This window comes from Sarcophilus harrisii, chromosome 1 (genome assembly GCF_902635505.1).
Source record: "Sarcophilus harrisii chromosome 1, mSarHar1.11, whole genome shotgun sequence".
Lineage (NCBI taxonomy): Eukaryota > Metazoa > Chordata > Mammalia > Dasyuromorphia > Dasyuridae > Sarcophilus > Sarcophilus harrisii.
This window is the reverse complement of record NC_045426.1, coordinates 216839028-216859599: the sequence shown is the minus strand read 5'-3', so window position 1 is coordinate 216859599 and position 20572 is coordinate 216839028. Positions and strand designations below refer to the sequence as shown.

General features: G+C 36.2%; 2 protein-coding genes across 3 annotated transcripts in view; both read left to right on the top strand.

Moving 5' to 3' along the window:
- Positions 1-20572, top strand: part of FRMPD1 (FERM and PDZ domain containing 1) — a 127968-nt gene that overhangs the window by 59612 nt on the left and 47784 nt on the right. The window contains exon 2 of one of the 2 annotated variants that reach the window (XM_031936973.1): positions 1566-1670. In XM_031936973.1, coding sequence (XP_031792833.1) covers positions 1570-1670 — 101 coding nt within the window. In that variant the 5' untranslated portion in view covers positions 1566-1569. Of the gene's footprint in view, positions 1-1565; positions 1671-20074; positions 20185-20572 lie in introns of those variants that run through there. The other variant, XM_031936981.1, reaches the window with a different exon arrangement.
- Positions 16578-17925, top strand: LOC105749478 (glyceraldehyde-3-phosphate dehydrogenase-like). Its single transcript, XM_012542672.2, has one exon. It carries the CDS (start codon positions 16710-16712, stop codon positions 17712-17714), a length of 1005 nt encoding a protein of 334 aa, XP_012398126.2. The 5' UTR covers positions 16578-16709; the 3' UTR covers positions 17715-17925.

Sequence of the window (20572 nt, the reverse complement as noted above, 5' to 3'; positions counted from 1 at the left end):
TTAAAACTGAGGTACAATATCCTCTGAACCAAAGATACCACTATTAGGTCTGTATAACAAAGAGACCATGAAAAAGGGAAAAGGACCACGTGTATAAAAATATTTAAAGCAGCTCTTTTTGTGGTAACAAAGAAGTAAAAATTGAGAAGATGATCATCAATCAGGGAATGGCTGAACAAGTTATGTTGTATGAATATAATGGAATACTATTGTGCTATGCAAAACAATGAGCAGGCTGATTTCAGAAAAGCCTGGAAAGACTTAACATGAACTGATGCTGAGTGAAACAAGCAGAACCAATAGAACATTGTATATAGTAACAGCAAGATTATGTGATGATCAGTGATGACAGATTTAGTTCTTTTCAGCAATAAAGTGATCCAAGACAATTCCAATAGACTTGGGATGGAAAAATGGCATTTGCATCCAGAGAAAGAACTGTGGAGATTGAATGCAGATCAAAGCATATTATTTTCAACATTTTTTGTTTACTGTTTCTTTTTATTCTGAGTTTTCTTTTTTTTTTTTTTACAATATAACTAATATGAAATATGTTTAAAATGATTGTACATGTATTATAAACTATCATATTGTTTGCTGTCTTGGGGGGTGAGAGAAGTCAGGGAAGAAGAGAGAAAAAGTTGGAACTCAAAATCTTTTTTGAGTTTTCATCTTTACATGTGAACTGGGAAAATAAAATGCTATGGGGGTGGGTGGGAAATAAATGATGAGCAGGAGGATTTCAGAAAAACCTGTACTTAGATGAACATCTGATGCTGACCAAAGTGAGCAGAAACAGGGAAACATTGTACACATTTAACAACAACATTGTGTGATGATCAACTGTGATGAACTTAGTTTTTCTCACTAATGCAATGATGATCCAAGACAGTTCTAAAGAATTCATAATGGGAAAATACTATCCACATCCAGAAAAATAATTATGGAGTCTAAATGCAGATTAAAGCATACTATCTTCATATTTTTGATTGTTTTTTCTCTTTTTCATGGCTTTTCCGTTTTGATCTGATTCTTCTTTCACAACATGACTAATGTGGAAATAGTATTAAAATGATTGTACATGTATAACCTATATCAGATTGCTTACTATTTGGGGAGGATGAAGAAAAGGGTGGGAGAGTGAAAAATTTGGAACTCAACATATAAAAGTGCATGTTGAAAGCTATCTCTACACATAATTAAAACTTAACAGTAAGAGGGGAAAAAACTAAAAACGGAAAATCATCACCTGTTCCTAATTTAAAAAACAAAACCACTGAGGTACAGATGGATTAAGTGGCTTACTCAGTGTCACACAGTTAATGACTGAAGCAACATTTGAATGCAAGTCATTCCTGACTGCCAAATATAGCACTCTACTGAGAGGATATACATGAAGTATTTTGTAAACTTTAAGGTGCTATAAAATATTGTCATTATCTATATTCAAAATATACAAAATAAAAACACTTTTGCCAAAAATATTTTATGTTTTGGTTGAACATAGTTCAGTAACATATTTTGTTTGGTCTCCAAATGAAAATTCTTATTTCTTTTATTTTTAGGTAAATGGAAGATCTGGAGAATAATTTATTACAGACAAGAAAAGCACACAGAATAGAACAAATGGTAGCAAAATGGCTCAGACGATCTCGGGATAATTCACCAAGGTAAGGCTCAACGGAGATTTTGCTTTATAAATTTTTTGCTCAGGTATAGCATCACATTGTATCAAGTCATCTGAAGGTTTTGCTGTTTCTAAAAGCTCTCAAATTTTTTTTAACTCAGTCCTCCTTGTATCTCTTCAAGTTAGTCAATAAGCATTGTGCCTACTATATGCTAGGCACTGTGCTAAACACTAGGATTATAAAAAGAGGCAAAAGACAGTCAAGGAATTTACAATCTAACAGGAAGGACAATATGCAAAGAAATATGTACCCAAAAAGCTATATACAGAATAAGCAGTAAATAATCAACAGAGAATTATGAGGGATTAGGAAAGGTTTCATGTAGAAGGCTGAATTTTAACAGGGACTTGAAGGAATAAAGGGAAGCCAGGAGATGAAAATTAGGAAGAACATTCTAAGTCTAAGGGACTGCCATGGGAGTGAAGGAAGAGAACAAAGAAAACTTTTGCCCAGAGCTAAGAGATGGATAGAATATTTTGTTCTGAGAATAGCCATTGGTTTCATTGTGATTAGAAAAATAGATTAGATGGGGTTGTGAAAAATTTAACTGAGGAGTTTCTATTTTGTCGTAGAATAAATAGCAAGTCACATGACTTGATTACAAATGAGAAGTCGCATGATCAGTTCTGAATTGAAGAAAATTACTTTGGCTAGAATAGAGAGGATGGTTTGAATGGAGTGACTTCGAGGCAGAAAGACCAATGAGAAGGCTATTTCAAAGATGGCAATCATATGAGTCGAGAGAGGGATTAATTGCAAAAAATATTGTGGAAGGAGAAAAAGTAAGATTCAGCAACTGAAAGTAATAATATTAAACATTTATGAGGTTTTTTAAGATTTGCAAAGTCCTTCATATTTATTATATTGATTGATGCCTATAAAATCCAGTGAGATAGAGGTTATTATTGTCCTCATTTTACAGTAAACTGTGGCTGAATTTCTGAGATTTGCAAGATGTCATAAGTATTTGAAACAAGATTTGAAGTCTTCCTGATTTCAACTACAGTGCTCTCTCCATGATGGCTGTGGGGTCAGAGAGAGTAGAGGATAATGGCCAAATTATGAATCTGAGAAAGCTACAAGGAAGACATTAATCTTTTAAAAAAACAGGGATTAGGAAAGGGGAAAGTTGAGGGAGAAAAGATAATGAGTTTAGTTTTGCAGTTAGAGATGTCTCCAAGACACTTTGAAATGCCCGTCACACAGTAAGCACTTAATAAATGTTTATTCATTGATTAACTCATTGGTATTGTGAGACTTGGGGCTGAATATATTGATCTCTAAGTCATCTACATGGCCATGATAGTTAAATCCAAAAAAAAAAAAAACTGGTGAAATTACTCAGAGCATATAGAAAAGGGCTAGGACAAAAGCTTAGAAAACCTAAAGTTGGGAGCAAAGGAGACTAAGCGAAAGCAAGCAGACAGGAGGAGAACCAGGATAGAACAGAGTATCCAGACAGAAGGTGGTCAGCAGTTATACAATATAGAGGTACAAAAAGTTGAAAAGATTGTCAGAACTAGAGTGGTGCAGTGGAAGGGAGGGGATAACAGATGCAAAAGATATTCTGTCAATGAAAGACTTACATGAACTGATGCAAAATGAAGTGAGCACCACCAGAATAACATTGTACATAACAACAGTAATATTGTATGATGATCAACTCTGACTTAGTTCCCAGAAATACAGTGATCCAAGATAATTCCAAAGAACCATGATGGAAAATGTTATCTATGAACAAAGAAAGAACCAATGGATTCTAAATGCAGACTAAAAATATACTATATATTTTTTCCTTTTGAAAACTAATTTTTTTGCAAATTTTTTCTTTCACATGACTAATACAGAAATAGATTTTACATGATTGCACATATATAACATATCAAATTGTTTACTGTCTTAGGAAGGAGGAAGGGAAAAGAAGGAGGGAGAAAATTTGGAACTAAATTTTATTTAAAAAATACATGTTAAAAATAATCTTTACATATGTTTGGAAAAATAAAATACTATCTATTGGGGGTGGGGAAGAACAACAAAAAGATTCTGGAGGTAGAATTTGTAGGGCTTGACACTCATAGAATGTGGTAGAAGAGGTAAAAGAAAAAAAATCCCAAAACAAAAACTCCACTCTAGATTTAGAGCCTGGATGGACAGAAATTAGGAAGGGGAGGCTTAGAGGAAGGGATGGGTTTTAGACAGAAGAAGAAAGTATGACTATGTGTCCAAACAATTTGCTATTTAACATCCTTCTCATGGATGTGCTGACTTTTGACAGCTTTTTTCTTTCTCCTGGACCCTTTTACTGATTTAAACAGTTTTCTACATCCAAAAATACAAGCAGATCTAATTTTACTGATGCAGAACTTTCAAATGCATTCAATTTTGAATAGTGTTAATTTCCCTACTCAGATTTTCTGCCTAGTTTGCCAAAGAGAGAAACACAGCTTGTTCAAGTATTTCTAAAGTGCCCATTTTTCTGAGGGAATTGAAAACTATGATCTCGTTTTCAAATCACTAAAAAAAATAATAAAGTCCTGTTCTTTTTTTAGAAAAATAAAAGTGACATTGTAGAAGAGTGTGGGGTTTGGAGATGGTTAATGTGGTAGTTGGAGATGGAGATAGACAAATCAGCCCCAACCTTTTGTAATGTGGGCTGAGTACCAATAATTCCCTTAACTGGCTCCATGTATGGTCTCCTTTCAATGACCCCGTGTATGACTTTCCTTTATTCAAAATCTACAATGTTTTGAATTGGAAGGGGACCATGAAGGGAATAAATAGTCTGATGCTAATTACCTTTGAGGGAGTTGTTTGTGTGTGGTGGAAGAAGAGGAGAAAGAACATGATTATATTCTTATGGTTTAATCTTTCTATAATATTAGGAAGCTAATAAAGTATTAAATCAAGACCCCAACTGGGTTCACTTTGGTAAAATTCCAAGCTGAATGAATTTTTGCTCTTTGCTCACTTCTTTGCCTCTGCATAATGCCCTGCTATATCAGCGCCTTCACAAACAATAAATACACAACTAAAACATCTAAGGTCTCTAGGGCATCCAATAAATTCAAGTGACTTAAAATAGAAATTGTAAAGGGAACTTTAGAGAATTGAGATGTCTATTGGATCTGCTTCTGCCTATTTAGAGAGGAAGACAATGAATGGTAGACCTTACTTCATAGTCTGATATTATTCTCCTTGAAAAATGAAAAAAAATTATATTGTACTTCTTGTTTAAGCACATATCTACCAAAAATAATATAACATCCTAGGTCCAAACTGTCGTGATCCTTCCCCACCCCCTATATTCACAGACATCTCTATTCAGATTTGTGGTAACATTTATAGGAATCTTGAACAAGGGAAAAATAATATGTATACTACAATATGTAAAATAGAGTTTGGGGTTGTTACAACAGTTACTACTTAGTTCCTTCCTTGACCCCTACCCTCTCATTCTCCTGAAGTAAATTGAAGGAACCTCCTCTGTGTGATGAATATCTTAACCATGAACAGAAAAGGGGACAATGTCTTTAGCTGGGTCATGAGGCACTAACCTCCTTAGAGATGGAGGGACAAGAAACTGCTCTTGACAAGGACTTCTTTCAGTCTTTACTTTCTAGCTTCTATCCAAATCAAGTCAGTAAACATTTATTAAGACCATAAAGGGGGTCAGGTTTCTTGCAGAAGGAGGTAGTTCACCTGAAACTTTGTAGGAAACAAAGAGAGAAAAGAAGCAAGAGAGAAATAAAGGTAGACATGAGGGAAAATCTGTGAAAAAGCGTGGAGTTAAAGAGAGGACTGTGGATCACAACATAGCATTTTCACTTTTTGTTATTTGTTTGCATTTTATTTTCTTTCACATTTTTTCCTTTTTTGATCTGATTTTTCTTGTGCAGCAAGATATGTATACATATATTGGATTTAACATATATCTTAGCATGTTTAACATATATTTTGGATTACTTGCCATCCAGTGAAGGGAGGGGGAAGAAGGGGAAATTTGGAACACAAGGTTTTGCAAGGGTCAGTGTTGAAAAATTATCCATGCATATGTTTTGAAAATAAAAAGCTTTAATTTAAAAAATTATTTTTAAAAGGAATGTAAGTAATTAAAAAAAGAAAGAAAAAGCATGGAGTTAAGAGTCTTATTGAGGAAGAGCAAAGAGGTCAGTATCATTAGATCACAGGGTAGTTAGAAGGGGGTAAAATATAAAAAGGACTGAAAAGGTAAGAAGGGGTCATGTTGTGGAGAGCTTTAAACACCAAATGGAGGGTTTTATATTTCATCCTGAAGGAAATAGGAAGCCACTGAGGGCTTATTTAGGACAAAGTGACATGGTCAGATCTGTGCTTTACTCACTTTGCTAAAGGGAAAAGTCTGGATAGGGTTTTAGTCTGGATAAAATATTATTTCTTAACATTTTCAGTTAAACTAAAAAAGATGTTTTAAATATGCTTCTACACCTACTCACAAATGCCTTCCAGCTGTCCCATAAGGTCTGCTTATCATCCTGAGCACATTTCTCCAAAGCTCAGTTTCCCAGTTTCTAGATACTTTTTGCAAAATGCCAACTAGAGTTCCTTTCTCTCTTGACTTCCACCCATTCCCTAGGCTCAGATTCTTTTCCTTTCACCAAACTCCTAAACGCCAACTTCTTTGTGTTGCAGTTGCCCTGGAGCTCTGCCCAGAACTCTCAAGAGTCTCTGAGTGTCTCCTTGGACAGAAAGAAAACAACAGTCTCTTTGAAATCACATTTCCCAAAAGCTAGTTTCTAAGAGCCCGTCTTACAGCAGACTTAAGAAGGTTTAGAATACCAAAGTCAGTATAGGAGAAGACAGCAGTCTCCCTTAAATTCCTCTTATGTTGCCAGGGGGAAAAGCCTAAAAGCCTCTAGTCATACCCTAGTATTGAGGAAAAAGAAGGGATCCTGTTCGTCCACTCACATGGTTTTGATCTAGCCCTTGAGTTCTATATTCTACAAGTCAAAGATGTGGTACATAGGTGAGAGGGTTGGTCATAAATCAGAATGATTGCTCATGCTTCTTAACTAGTTCTTTCTTGATGTGCCTTGGAACAATGGTACCATAGGACAAAATGCAGCTCAAGGGAATGGACAGAAAGTGACTTGAACAAGCTTTAGTAAAGGGAGATACAGAATGAAAATATGATATGGGAAGATGGACACAAGATGTTCAGTGGAGCCCTAGGTGGAGTAAGGTTAAAAAAAAAAAGTGAGTTTTTATAGGTTCTTATTTCTTTGATCCTTTTGCTCAAATATAAGGAGTTTAAATATCAACTAACTTCCAATTCTCCCATGTTCCCTCATGCCCTGAGTCAGCATCAGTCCTGAAACTTGACCTACAACTCAGGTCCACTGTCTTATTTCCTGCCCTCAGGAGTTCACTCTGGCCTTGGGGAACATGAGGAAACATGGGAGAATTGTAAATTGGTGATGGTCCCTTTGCTCAACTATTTCTACAGCTCTTACTGGGACAGAGTAACTCAGGTTTTTTTAATTCCACTTCTTCATTTAACAAGTAGAGGAGGCTACCATATTACTTATCTCCTTTCTGTATACCTACTGAAAGATTATTTCACAAAAGACTGCTTCAACAGGAACAGTTTTAAAATTAAAGACAAAATCATCCTCATTATTGCTTGAGGAGAGAGAATTAAATACAATTTCTATTTAGATAATATTTAAGTTTCTATTCAGCTTCATAGTTATGATTGTAAGAACTAGGAATCACTTGGGATCAACTGGGAATCACTTAAATTTATCTTTTCAGAAAGATAATTTTTTGGATTGAACAGTTAGAGAAGCCAATAGGTGATTTAATAACCAGACCTATGGCAATTGGATAGAACAGTGGATAGAGTGCTGGGTCTGAAGTCAGGAAGACTCTTCCTAAATTCAAATCTGGCCTTAGATACTTACTACCTGTGTAACCTTGAGCAAGTCATTTAATGCTATTTGCCTGTTTTCTCATCTATCGAATGAACAAAATGGAAAACTCCTCCAGTTTTTTTTGCCAACCCCCCCAAAAAAAACCCAAATGGGATCATGAAGAGTCCAGCACAACTGAACAACAAAAGCAGTCAATATGAAGCATCTCTATCTCCTCATTAAATAGGAAAAAAAATTAGTTTTTGCATACAGTAAAATTTGAAATCATATCCTCAAATGGCCTTGAGATATAGCTTCCAAATCTTCTGTTGGAGAGCATCTGAAGCTCAGATGGCTTTCCTTTTTTTCTGTCCAACTTTCTCCTCTCATTGCTTTGTAGAATCAATGTTCAATTACCTCCTTTACAATTCAACCCCTGATTTGAATCAAAACCTGGGACACTAATTATCCCACTTATATCACAGGATTTTGCATATGTATTCATTCATTCATATTCAAGACCCTAGAGCTTCTCTTTCTAGTTTTTTCATTTAGTAGGTGAAAAGACCCTCAGAGATGGAAATTATTTGCCTACAGTCTTCACAGCTGCTAAGTGGCAGAGCTGTAGTCCTTAATAGACTCTTAATCTAGTGTATTTTCTCTTGTGCCATGCTATTCTGACTCCAGATCAATGTGAACTATCCATATGAATTATAGATAATGTTGATATCTTGGTATTTTTGCATTCCCAGTGACAGACTGGGTAAAAATCCAAAATGAAATCTTACTGACATAAGCATTTATTATATTAAGTTACACATTACCTCTGATTGGGAAGGAGATTTAGTAAGACTGATTATTATTTCAGGATAATATAACTGTGATTCAATTGCTTTTTTTTTTCATTTCCTTTTTTAAAAAAACTCAGGTAACATCAAGGCCAGAATTCTCTTTGTGCCTTTGGGCCACGTTGCCTTCTATGGTTCATAGTCAGGTGCAGAAAATCTTAGAGATGGAAAAGGACTTTAGAAGCTATCTAGAGCAATTCTCTCATTTTACAGATGAAGAAACTGAGTCTCAGGGAGGATTTGCCCAATATTACACAGGTCATAAGCATTGTATTAAAATCCTTCAGAGCTGGTATTCATTCCATGCTATCATCCTATCTCTCAGAGAGTACCTGGGACCCTGAATGGGAGCAGAACCAAGAAAATGCTATATACAGTATTAATAATATTGTTTTAAGAACAACTTTTGGGAAACTGTTATAAATACCCAAATTAACTATTAAGTACCTAGGAAGGAAGAAACTATTTGCTATTTGTAAGACTAGAAGGGTATTTATATATACACAAATACACACACATATTTGTCTAGTGATGGGGGGGAGGGAAGAAAAAAATTACATCATAACTTCATTATATATTTAGAAGGAATAGCAAATTGCATATAACCTGCAGTTTTATGTGCATTTTTTTCTTACTCTACTGTTTTGTAAAAATGTTTTATTTCATTAATTAAAAATAAATTTTTTTAAAGGAGCACATGAATTCAGGGAATGAGTAGATAAACTTATCATACCTGACTTGTTGGATATCTTGGACTGGATGTCCTATAATCATCTTAATGAGGTTTGGCCACCAGATGTCGAGGAGAAGGCATTTTGGACCCCCCAGAGTATATTGGAGTATTGTGGATTGCCTCAAAAAAATTGTAGGATTAGACCTCTAAATCAAGGGGGAAAGATTTTATTATGCTGCTGAATTTAAGAGCAGGCTGAATCCATCTGAGGTTTTCAGCAAAGAAAAGGGGTTTTAGCAATTAACAAGGAAAAGAGGAGAGAATTTGAGTTCCCTGAGGGAACTCAAAATTAACCAGGGGAAAGACCTCATTGGATGAAGCCCCTATTAAGATGGGGCATGTGAGGGAATTATTACACCATTGGCTGGCTGGCTAAATTCCTAAAGAAGTTTAGTGGGACTTTATTTTAAGATTAGGTCTTTAATAAATAAATAATAAAATAAAATGTGTGTGTGGGTATGTGTGTGTGTGTAGCATAACTTGGCTTTCTGACTGGATTCAGTAACTGGAGTTCTAAAGGTTTGGTAAACTCAAAGAATTTAACCAAGAAAGGGTCTGTAATAAAAAATAAAAAAAACCACTTAAAGCTAACAAAAAGGCTTGATCAAAATCATCCTATCAGTGCTCTCTGCTTGCCTTAAGAGAGTAGCTAGGCTTTCAGACTGATTAGAGTAATTCAGGCTCTCAGCCAAGGCTTGGTAGCCACCTCTTGGGTCAAATGAAATAGTGGCCTATAATTTATGGAGTAGATCATGTCCTAATAAGTGGCTAAGAGCTTTAGGGACCAGGACAAAAAGGTAAAAAGCACTGATTCTTCCAATAAAAAGAGATAATCATATGATTTTCGTTAGTTTGGTTATGATAAAGTCAATTATGCTAATAGTTCCTAATATTGAACCAGCCCTGCATTCCTGGTATAAATCCTACTTGATCATAGTGTATTATTCTGGGGATGACTTCCTTTAATCTTGTTGTTAATATTTTATTTAAGATTTTTGCATCAATATTCATTAGGGAGATTGGTCTATAATTTTTTTCTCTGTTTTCATCCTACCTGGTTTAGCTATCAGCACCGTATCTGTGTCATGAAAGGAATTTGGTGGGAATCCTTTGTTCCCTATTTTCTTCCAATAAAAAGAGAGAAGGGTTCTGAGATATGGGCTGCAGTGATCTTATTAGCAACACCCATAACTGAAAGTCACTTTAGCAGGGGTCCTCAAACTTGTTAAATAGGGGGCCAGTTCACTGTCCTTCAGACTGTTGGAGGGCCAGACTATAGTAAAAACAAAAACTTTGTTTTGTGGGCCTTTAAATAAAGAAACTTCATAGCCCTGGGTGAGAGGGATAATCGTCCTCAGCTGTCGCATCTGGCACGCTGGCCATAGTTTGAGGACCCCTAGGAGAGGGGAATGGGGAAGACAGAGGGATTTAAGATTGAATGTGGTAGCCATGTTAATTAGAGCAGCCACCTCTTGCCCCTATATGAACAAGAAGATATCTCCAATGGAAGTGATAGGGATAATAGACACGGCCTGAATAGTGCCCTCCTTGTGTCACCACTCTTGTTAACCTTCCCCAGAGCAAAGTCCCTGAGTGATGGGGATTTTAGAGTCCCTCCGTGTTTTCTGGGATGCTTTCTCTTTTTTCTCTTCAGCATCTACTCCAGTCCCCTTTGACATTCTTTTCTCCAAAGGCCAGATTTTTCACAAGTGAAACAAATCCCTGGGCTGAATGATTTTGATGGTATGGGGGAGAATGATAAGAGATGAGCTTGTTCAACTGCAGAGGGATTTCAAGGAAACATTTCCTTTTGGTTTCCCTAAATTCTTTTCATCCTCCTCTGCCAGGGTAACTGCCAGTTGTGCTGCAGTCTCAAGGAGGAACTCAATGACAAAGTGTTGCCAATCAGAAATAGCTTAATGGGTTTAGAGGTAGGTGGGGAAAATTATTAATAAAGTAGTAAAGAAACTGAATTTGCCTCACCGAACTATAGCTTGGGTACACCTGTCATAAAACTGATAAGGCAGATTCTTCACAGTCTCCTTTGGGTCTCTAACCTTTGTTAAATCAATGGGTTGAGAGAAAGCAATGATTATACAAGGAGCTTTTCACCCATAATTTGAACGAGTTGTTAATGCTCCTTATCTTACCCCTTGAGTCCCAATCTCTCAAGATCCTCTTCTGGATCTTCCCAATCAGATTTTTTTTTTTTTGCACCAGTTCTTTGGCTCCCCTTTCCCAAACAAGGCAATCACAAATTGAAACAGATCCAAACACCAGGGTCTGTATGAATACAGGGAGAGTTGGAACTTTTCCATAAAACTTATCAGAGCTGTCCCACAAAAGCCAGTAAAGTTTAGAGTCATCACTAGTCAAATCAACCCAATCCTGGTTGTATGAGGGACACTGAGAACTGTATTTCTTTTTTATTTAAAAAAATTTTCTGGGTGATACATGTACATTCTGTTTTTTAAAAAGACATATTCTTTTGAATCATGTTGGGAGAGAAAAATCAGAACAAAAGGGAGAAATCACGAGAGAAAAAAGAGAAGAAAAAGAAAAAAAAAAGTGAACATCTCATAGTTCTTTGGATGTAGATGGCATTTTCTATCCAAAGTTTATTGGGATCAACTTGGATCACTGAAACACTGAGAAGAACCAAGTCTTTTATAGTTAGTTGATCATTGCACAATTTCACTGTTACTGTGCATAATATATTCCTGCTTCTGTTTTGTTTTGCGCAGCATCAGTTCATGTAAATTTCTTATATATATATTTGTTCTGGGGGTGAATTGATGAAAACTGCCTCAACCTCCCTTTTACCTTTATTGCACATCTCTTAAAAGGGGAACTAAGAAATATACACAGTGCAAAAATACAAGTACATTGCAAAGGATATGAAAATACAATTATATAAATGCGAACAATCCACACTGTACTAGCAATTCACTTAAATTACAAGAGTAAACATTTCAGAACTCTAATCAAGCACACAACTAAACTCTTAATTTCAACTGGTTCCAATCACAAACAAATCAACCATGTAAGCAGTTCTTAGATAAATAAAATTTACCTTGTGTAGAAAAGAAAATCCCTCAGTCCATAGGCGTGCATTTATAAAAGAGGAAAAGAATTTGCAGTATATAACTGGATATGTGTTTATTGAAGAGAAAAAAGATTCATGCAAAAGTCTGTGTGCAAAAATAAAACTGGCCTTACCAAAATGATCCAGATCAAGAAAAGGGTCCCTGGAATGTTCTTCACAATGAAAAGGTGGACTTGATCAAAGGTTAGTCCCAATAGTGGAGGAAGAGTCAAAGTGTTGAACTTGCCAGACAGAGAGTTGGGACTCTGGAAAAAGGTTCAGTGGCACCTAGTCCCTTCCTTCATGTACATGAGAGTAGAAGATTTACTTCTACATTCACTCCTTAAAGCAGCTGCCACCAATTAATGTTAACAGAATTTTGCTATTTTGGTTTCTAAACTCTGAATAATTGGAGCCTCACAAAGCAGGCCTAGAGACAGGTTTTAGAGATCAAGTAGCAGTTTGATCAATTAAACTTTCAGATTGAGGAATTCAGTTTGCAAACTGGAAGTTCTCTTGGATTCTCCTGTCCTGTTGCAGGAAATAAAGAGGAAATACTAAAATTATAAGTGGACAGGGAAAGGGAAGACAGATAACTATACAATCATTTTCAGGGCCTGAGAGGTTTCACATGATAAGCCTACAAATGCAGAACAATATGGGTGTTCATAAGTGATTGTTTCAAATCATGGGAGTTATTCGTTGGTTGGGAGAATAGGACTGGAGTTCTGTGATGGGAACAAGTTCTATAATCTTTGATTCACTTCACTTAATATACACAGGAGAGCATTATCAAGGATTGATTATTCCAAGTTGCATTGTAAGACTGACTCCAAGCCAGAAAAGGCAGCTGAGAGATATTAATTATTAGTATATTCATCACACATATAATGATAATTATGAAAATCATAATATTTCACAATGAATATGATGGAATATTATTGTGTAATAAGTGATGAACAGCAGATTTCAGAAAAACTGGTAAAGTTTACATGGACTGATGCTGAGTGAAGTAGGCAGGCCGGAGAGCATTATGCACAGCAACATTGTATGATGATCAACTATGATAGACTTAGCTCCCACATCTTAGGCTTTTCCCACATCTCCACTGTTATTTTCCTTTTCTTGTTATAGTAAACTATCTAATAGGTATGAGGTATACCACAGAATAGTTTTAATGTGCATTTCTCTAGTCAATAATGATTCAGAGCATTTTTTCACATAACTATAGATAGCTCTGATTTATTCACCTGAAAACTGCCTGTTCATATCCTTTGACTACTTATTAATTGGGGAATGACTTGTATTCTTATAAATTTGACATAATTTTCTATATATTTGATAAATGATATATATAAATATAAATATATCATTTATATAAATGATAAATTTGATAAATTAATAAATTTTTATCAGTGACACTGTAAAATTTTCTTCCCAACTTTCTGCTTTCCTTCTAATCTTGGTTACTTTGGTTTAGTTTGTGCAAAACCTTTTTTTAATTTATATCATCAAAATTATCCATTCTACATATCATAATGCTCTTTCTCTCATTTGGTCATAAATTCTTTACTTCTCCATTGATCTGACCAAAGATAGAACTTGCTATCCTAATTTGGTTATGGTAGCACTCTTTATATATAAATTATGTATCCATTTTGACCTTATCTTGATATATGGTATAAGATTTTGTGACCAGACTTTCTTTGAAGGACAGTCAATGTTGAAGACATAAAAACTAGACAAAAAAAAAAGACAAAAAAAGACATAAAAAACCCTGGCATTCACCTGCATTCTTCAAGAATAATATATTTACTTGACACAATTATGGAATGGAAGAGTAATTAAAAAACTGAACTTCTATCCTTAAGTCAGAGGAAAACTGAACAACTTAGAGGCAAGGAAGTGTTCACTTAGGCAGTATACAAAATGTAGGCAATAATACATAATAGAATTTCACATATCTGTGGTTGTGACCTTGCTGGTTCTCCCTTGTGCCTCCAATGATGCTTCTTGCTTCTGCGGCAGAACCCTAGTCTGCTAATGTTATTGGGCTACAAGTTGCCTCCTCTGCTTCTGAAAATTGCAACAGCCCTCTCCTGGTTTTATTTTCCCCACTTCATCTGTCATCTTCTGGTAATCTGCTGAATTACAGCTCATATACAGTCAGAGGGGGAATTTTGGCTCTTTTAGCTCATAGCCCCAGATAATTTGTCTCATTGCCTTTCTACATCTTTCTCCCCCTAAACTCTAGATATTGTGTATGCCTTTTTAATTTCATTGCTTTTGCGTTCCTTGTGTCTTCTTGAATTTACCTAATTTTGGAGTTAAAGTCAGAAAACTCATTTGCAATCTCTCAATTTTATTGAAAGTGACTATTGGGTTTGAGAAATTCACCAATTTCTCAAAAGATCTTTCTTTTTCTTTCCTGCTTGCAATAGTCATAGCTCCCCTTACAGAAAAGTTAATTAAAAAGTATAGTTAAGCACAATTACTAGAGAAGTTTCTTAATTTCTAGATATTTCCATTAGTTTTTAACTATTGTTAAGTGATTTACTTTAAGGAAATCACTTATTAAAGGGAGCTGTGACTACAAAGAGATAATTACTGAGAAAGAGAAAATAAATCTTGTTAAACTTGGAAAAGTTATAAAAAGTACTAAAAAGTCAAAAAACATAAAAGCCTGGAACTATTTAGGGTAGGGGCAAGTAGCCCTCTAGACTATCATTGACTGACTATTCTACATGTTATGATAATCCATGAGTACCCTGAGACATCAAGGAAAAGTTAAATTATTTTTAGTATCTTCTGTTTAAAAAATTCATGAAGTATGTACATCCATTTCAAAATGACTTGTAGAAATAATTGTGCTGCTTAAAGGGGATAAGATCCCATCACATCTTTTTCTTTTTATGTGGAAATTTTAATATATTTTTCCTATTACATGTAAAAACAACATTCTTTTTTTTAACTTTGAATTCCAAATTCTCTTCTTTCTTACTTCCCCTTTCCTTAAAAAGACAAATAATTTTATATAGATTATAGATATATAGTCATGTAAAACATTTCCATAGTAGCCATGTTGTAAAAGTTTTCTTAAAAGCATGCTTTGAAATGCATTCAGATTCTAGCATTTCTTTCTCTAGAGTTCAATAGCATGTTTCATAATAAGTTCTTCAGAATTATCTTGGATCATTGTATTGCTGAGAAAAACAAAATCTTTATAGTTGATTATCATACAATATTGTTATTATTGTGTACAATATTCTCTTGGTCCTGCTCACTTCACTTTGCATCATGTTACTTGTTCTAGGTTTTTCTAAAAACATTTCAATAATCTTTGCTGAGGCAACTGGGATTAAGTGACTTGCCCAGGGTCACACAGCTAGGAGGTGTTAAGTGTCTGAGGCCATACTTGAACTCGGGACCTCCTGATTTCAGGGTTGTTGTTCTATCCACAGTGCCACCTAGCTGCCTCTTGATGATCATTTCTTACAATGCAGTACTTCAACTTGTTTATCATTCCCCAGTTGACAGAAATCTCTTCATTTTCCAATTCTTTGCTACTATAAAAAGGGCTATTATAAAAATTTTTGTACACAAAGGACTTTGTCCTGTTTCTTAATTTTTTAAAAAATTCTCTTTGGGAATTAGTAGAATCATTGCTGGATCAGAGGGTATGTAGTTTTTTAGTCATAGTTTTGATTTACTCTTCAGAATAGCTGGATCAGTTCACAATGCATTAATGTCTTGATTTTTCCCTCCAAAATTTGTCATTTTCTTTTTTCTGTCGCATTAGCCAAACTGATAGATATAATAAGGTGGTATCTGGTAGCTGTTTTAATTTGCATTTCTCTAATAGTTGTGGAGCACAGGTATGTTGTGCTGTGGATAGAGATCTGGGCTTGAAATCAAGAAAGCCTGAGCTTAAATATCATTCCAGACACCTATTGGCTGTGTGACCCTGGACAAGTCATTTAACTCTGATTTGCCTTTGTAAAATGGACACACACTGGAGGAGGAAATGGCAAACTACTCTAGTATCTTTGCAAAAAAACAAACCAAAAAAACCCAAGGTCAAGTCCATAGAGGCTCATGAAAAGACAGACTTGACTGGACAACAAATCAGCAGTGATCTAAAGTATTTTTGATATCACTATGGATAACTTTGCTTTCTTCTACTGAAAACTATCTGTTCATATTCTTTAACTATCAATTGGAGAATGACTCATTCTTATAAACTTTACTCGGTTCTCCATGTATTTGAGAAATAAATAAAAGTTCATAGTGTCATCCTTTACATCACGTTCTATTGTGATGTAACAATAATTACCAAAGAGGCTGAAGCAGTCATTCTAATCCTCTCCATTAAGAGACTCTGACTATATAGACAGAGGCTGTGGGCTCACGTCTGGGGAGTCTGACGGTAAAACTTCTGTCCCAGACTTGGTGCTGGGTCATTGAAAGATGATGGTGAAGGTCGGAATCAATGGATTTGGCCGTATTGGGCGTCTGGTGACTAGGGCTGCGGTCATCTCACAGAAGGTGGACGTGGTGGCCATTAATGACCCCTTCCTTGACGTGAACTACATGGTTTATCTGTTCAAATATGATTCTACCCATGGCAAGTTCAAGGGCACTGTCAAGGCTGAGGATGGAAAACTGGTGATCAATGAAAAAGCCATTACGATCTTCCAGGAGCGCGACCCCACCCACATTAAGTGGGGAGATGCTGGAGCAGTTTACGTTGTGGAGTCCACGGGTGTCTTTACCACCATGGAAAAGGCTGAGACGCATTTGAAGGGTGGAGCCAAGCGGGTCATTATCTCTGCCCCTTCTGCTGACGCTCCCATATTTGTGATGGGGGTGAACCATGAGAAATACAATAATTCCCTTCAGATCATCAGTAACGCCTCCTGTACCACCAACTGCTTGGCCCCCCTGGCCAAAGTTATTCATGACAATTTTGGCATTGTGGAAGGCCTCATGACCACCGTCCACGCCACCACGGCCACCCAGAAGACAGTGGACGGCCCCTCCGGCAAGCTGTGGCGAGACGGCCGCGGTGCCTCTCAGAACATCATCCCTGCTGCCACCGGCGCGGCAAAGGCCGTAGGCAAGGTCATTCCGGAGCTGAATGGGAAGCTCACGGGGATGGCCTTCCGCGTCCCCGTTCCCGACGTGTCTGTCGTGGATCTGACCTGCCGCCTGGAGAAAGCCGCCACGTACAACGACATCAAGGAGGCAATCAAGAAGGCGGCGGAGGGGCCTTTAAAGGGCATCTTGGGGTACACTGAAGACCAGGTGGTGTCTACCGACTTCATCACTGACACCCACTCTTCCATCTTCGATGCTGAGGCTGGGATCGCCCTCAATGATCATTTTGTGAAGCTCATATCTTGGTATGACAATGAGTACGGGTACAGTAACCGGGTCATAGACCTTATGGCCTACATGTCCACCAAGGAGTAAAGAGGGAAGACGCAGGTCTTCGTCTCCAGCCCAAAGAGAAGTTCTCATGCTGGGGATTCCTCACCCCAACCCTATTTTCTCTTTTCTGGGGATCCCATGCCCCATTCATAATCCTTGCCCCCAAAGTACGCCTGTAATACATGGGAGAAGCATTAAGTTCTATGTTATGGATCATCAATAAAGCAATGATATTCAGTGCAAAAAAAAGAAAAAAGCCTCTTTTGTCTTGTTTTTTAATAGCTCTACTTTAGGCTTAGGGAAAATTACTCAAAGACTTTTGTATAGGATTATCCCAAAGTGGGTGAGTAGAAAGATAATCATTTGTTGTTCAATTGGAGCTGACCTTAAATGACTTCATTTGGCGTCATCTTTGGTTTTTGTTTGTTTGTTTGTTTGTTTTTTTGGCTGAGGCAATGAGAGTTAAATGACTTGCCCAGGGTCACACAGTTAGGAAGTGTTAAGTTGTCTAAGGCCAGATTTGAACTCAGGTCCTCCTGACTACAGGGCTGGTGCTCCATCCACTGTGCCACCCTTGCCCCAAGTATACTGTTAAGGATAGAACTCCTTCATATAAATATCCAGCCCTAATTTCTCTCATTTCACATCAGCAAATTGCTCTATCCACTGCACCATCTAGTTGCCCCCTTCTTTGGGGTTTTCTTACAGCTTGCCATTTCCTTCTCCAGCTCATTTTACAGATGGGGAAACTGAGGCAAACAGGGGTAAGTGATTTGACCAGGATCACATGGCCCGTAACTGTCTGAGGCCAGATTTGAACTCAAGAACATGAGTCTTTCCTGACTTCAGGCCTAATTGTACCACCTAACTCCCCCAAGCCTAGTGTGACAGTTATGTATTACTTTGATGCAAAACCAAATGGTGAATATAAAAGACAACACAAGTTAACAGAAAAACTTGAAACAAGCAGCAGCAAGAACATAATTTGTTTCACTTTTCCTAAAGGTATCTGATGATTCAATTTTAATTCTATTTTCAGTTCTGGTGAATAGCATTTTACATTGCATCTCATTTCTCTTCTGTCTCTGGGCTTTGTGTGTCATTTTAAAATATTTCAGAGGTGAGTTCACATTTCCCTTGAAGTGGTCAGGGCAATGCAATTCATTCTCTAGGCCCATCTCCACACATGATACACAAAGTTTTATAATTCCTTTTAGAGTACATCCCCAGCATAGTGACTTACCCAGAACTTGTCTTTAATAAAAAATGTGCCACGAGTTAGTTTGAGAATTCACTTATTTACATTCATAAAGTGCTTAGTATTTGCCTGTTTTGTAGTAGGTGCTTAATAACTACTTATTCCCTTCCTCTTCCCTTTCCCGCAATATCAAATAAATAAGGCATTACTTTAATAGCAAAAAAAACCTGTCCATGCAGAAAATGTAGGCTTTATCTACAGGCACAACAGGTTTCATCATTTTTGACTATTAGTGGATCGAATTAGTGGGAGAAAATAAAGCCATCAATTGGACATCATTTTTGACTATTAGTGGATCGAATTAGTGGGAGAAAATAGAGCCATCAATTGGATTTCTTTTTTTTTTTTTTATTTGTTCATTTGTTTTTAATTGATGAAGCTTACTGATAGTGCTGATTAGATTAGAGTTTTTCCAGCTACATTTCTTATAACAGAGCTCTCTTAGGTAATCCTTTCCTCATTCTCCCAAACCAGACTTTCTCTCATGATACCTCAACTAATTTATCTTTATTTAATGATTCTAGTATCAGCAAGTCCTGTCATACTGTTACCGTCCAGAATTGAAATTGGATAGAAAAGTCTTAAGTTTTCAAAACTTGGGGAGGTCTGTCCATGGTCACATAGATAGTGTGTGAAAGTGGGATTTCTGACTCTTCTGCTTCCTGGCATCCTTTAGATATTGGAGTTTAAAAGCTGCTTCATGTTCAAAAAAATAATAATAAAAATAAAAAATAAAATAAAATAAATAATAAAAAAAAACATTCTTCAGTCTTCTTTGTGAGACTTCCCCCCATTTGTCAGTAATTTATTGCTCTGATTCTATGGACCTCCTACGTATTATATGCGAATGATATCCCTAGCTCCCATGTCCACCTGAAACTGACCCACTTTGGGACTTAATTTAGAAAGACCAAGGTCATCCACAGCATCCCTAGCTATCACCAATCATCTTGATTTTGGTTTTGCTACTGGATTTCAGTGACTTTGGAAGAGAGAGTGAAACTGATGATTTAAATCTAATTCATGCAAAAGGCAAGATATGGTCTATATATGACATCATAAAGACCCTTATGATGTCATTGGTCCTTTTCAAGAACAAAGGATGAATAACATGACTGGTGTCAGTTTAAAAAAAAATCTGTGAAAATGAGGACTTAGTATATATGTGATTTCTTATGTACATAAGAAATCTCTTTATATCTCCTTAATACTCCCATTATCTTTTCCAGGGATTTCACAATAAAGCTAATAGAGGTATTCTCTGGTAAATTTGTTTATAAGGTTACTTAAGTCATAAGCAAATTTTAATAAACTAGATGACGAGTGTTTATTTAGTAAAATAAATAACAAGTATAAAATTTTTAAAAAGTATTCACCTCAACAAACATTTAGTAACCTTCTGCTATGTGTAATATATCTTTCTGAGGGAGAACTGGACCTGTGGTTCATCCATTCAACTCGACACCATTTGAACTAATAAGGTTGTTTGCTTAATTAGCAATATTTAATTGCCAACAAAAAGGATTTTGTGTCATTAATAAATAAATATTGTTTTAAAAAGATTTCATCCTTTAAAAATTTCTATTTTTATGTATTTCAATAGTATAATGTGTTTATAAATAAGTAAATATACATCATTTGG

What these genes read in the sequence shown, in the direction of transcription:
- LOC105749478 (XM_012542672.2), top strand. Translation starts at nt 16,710, where the DNA reads ATGATGGTGAAGGTCGGAATCAATGGATTTGGCCGTATTGGGCGTCTG.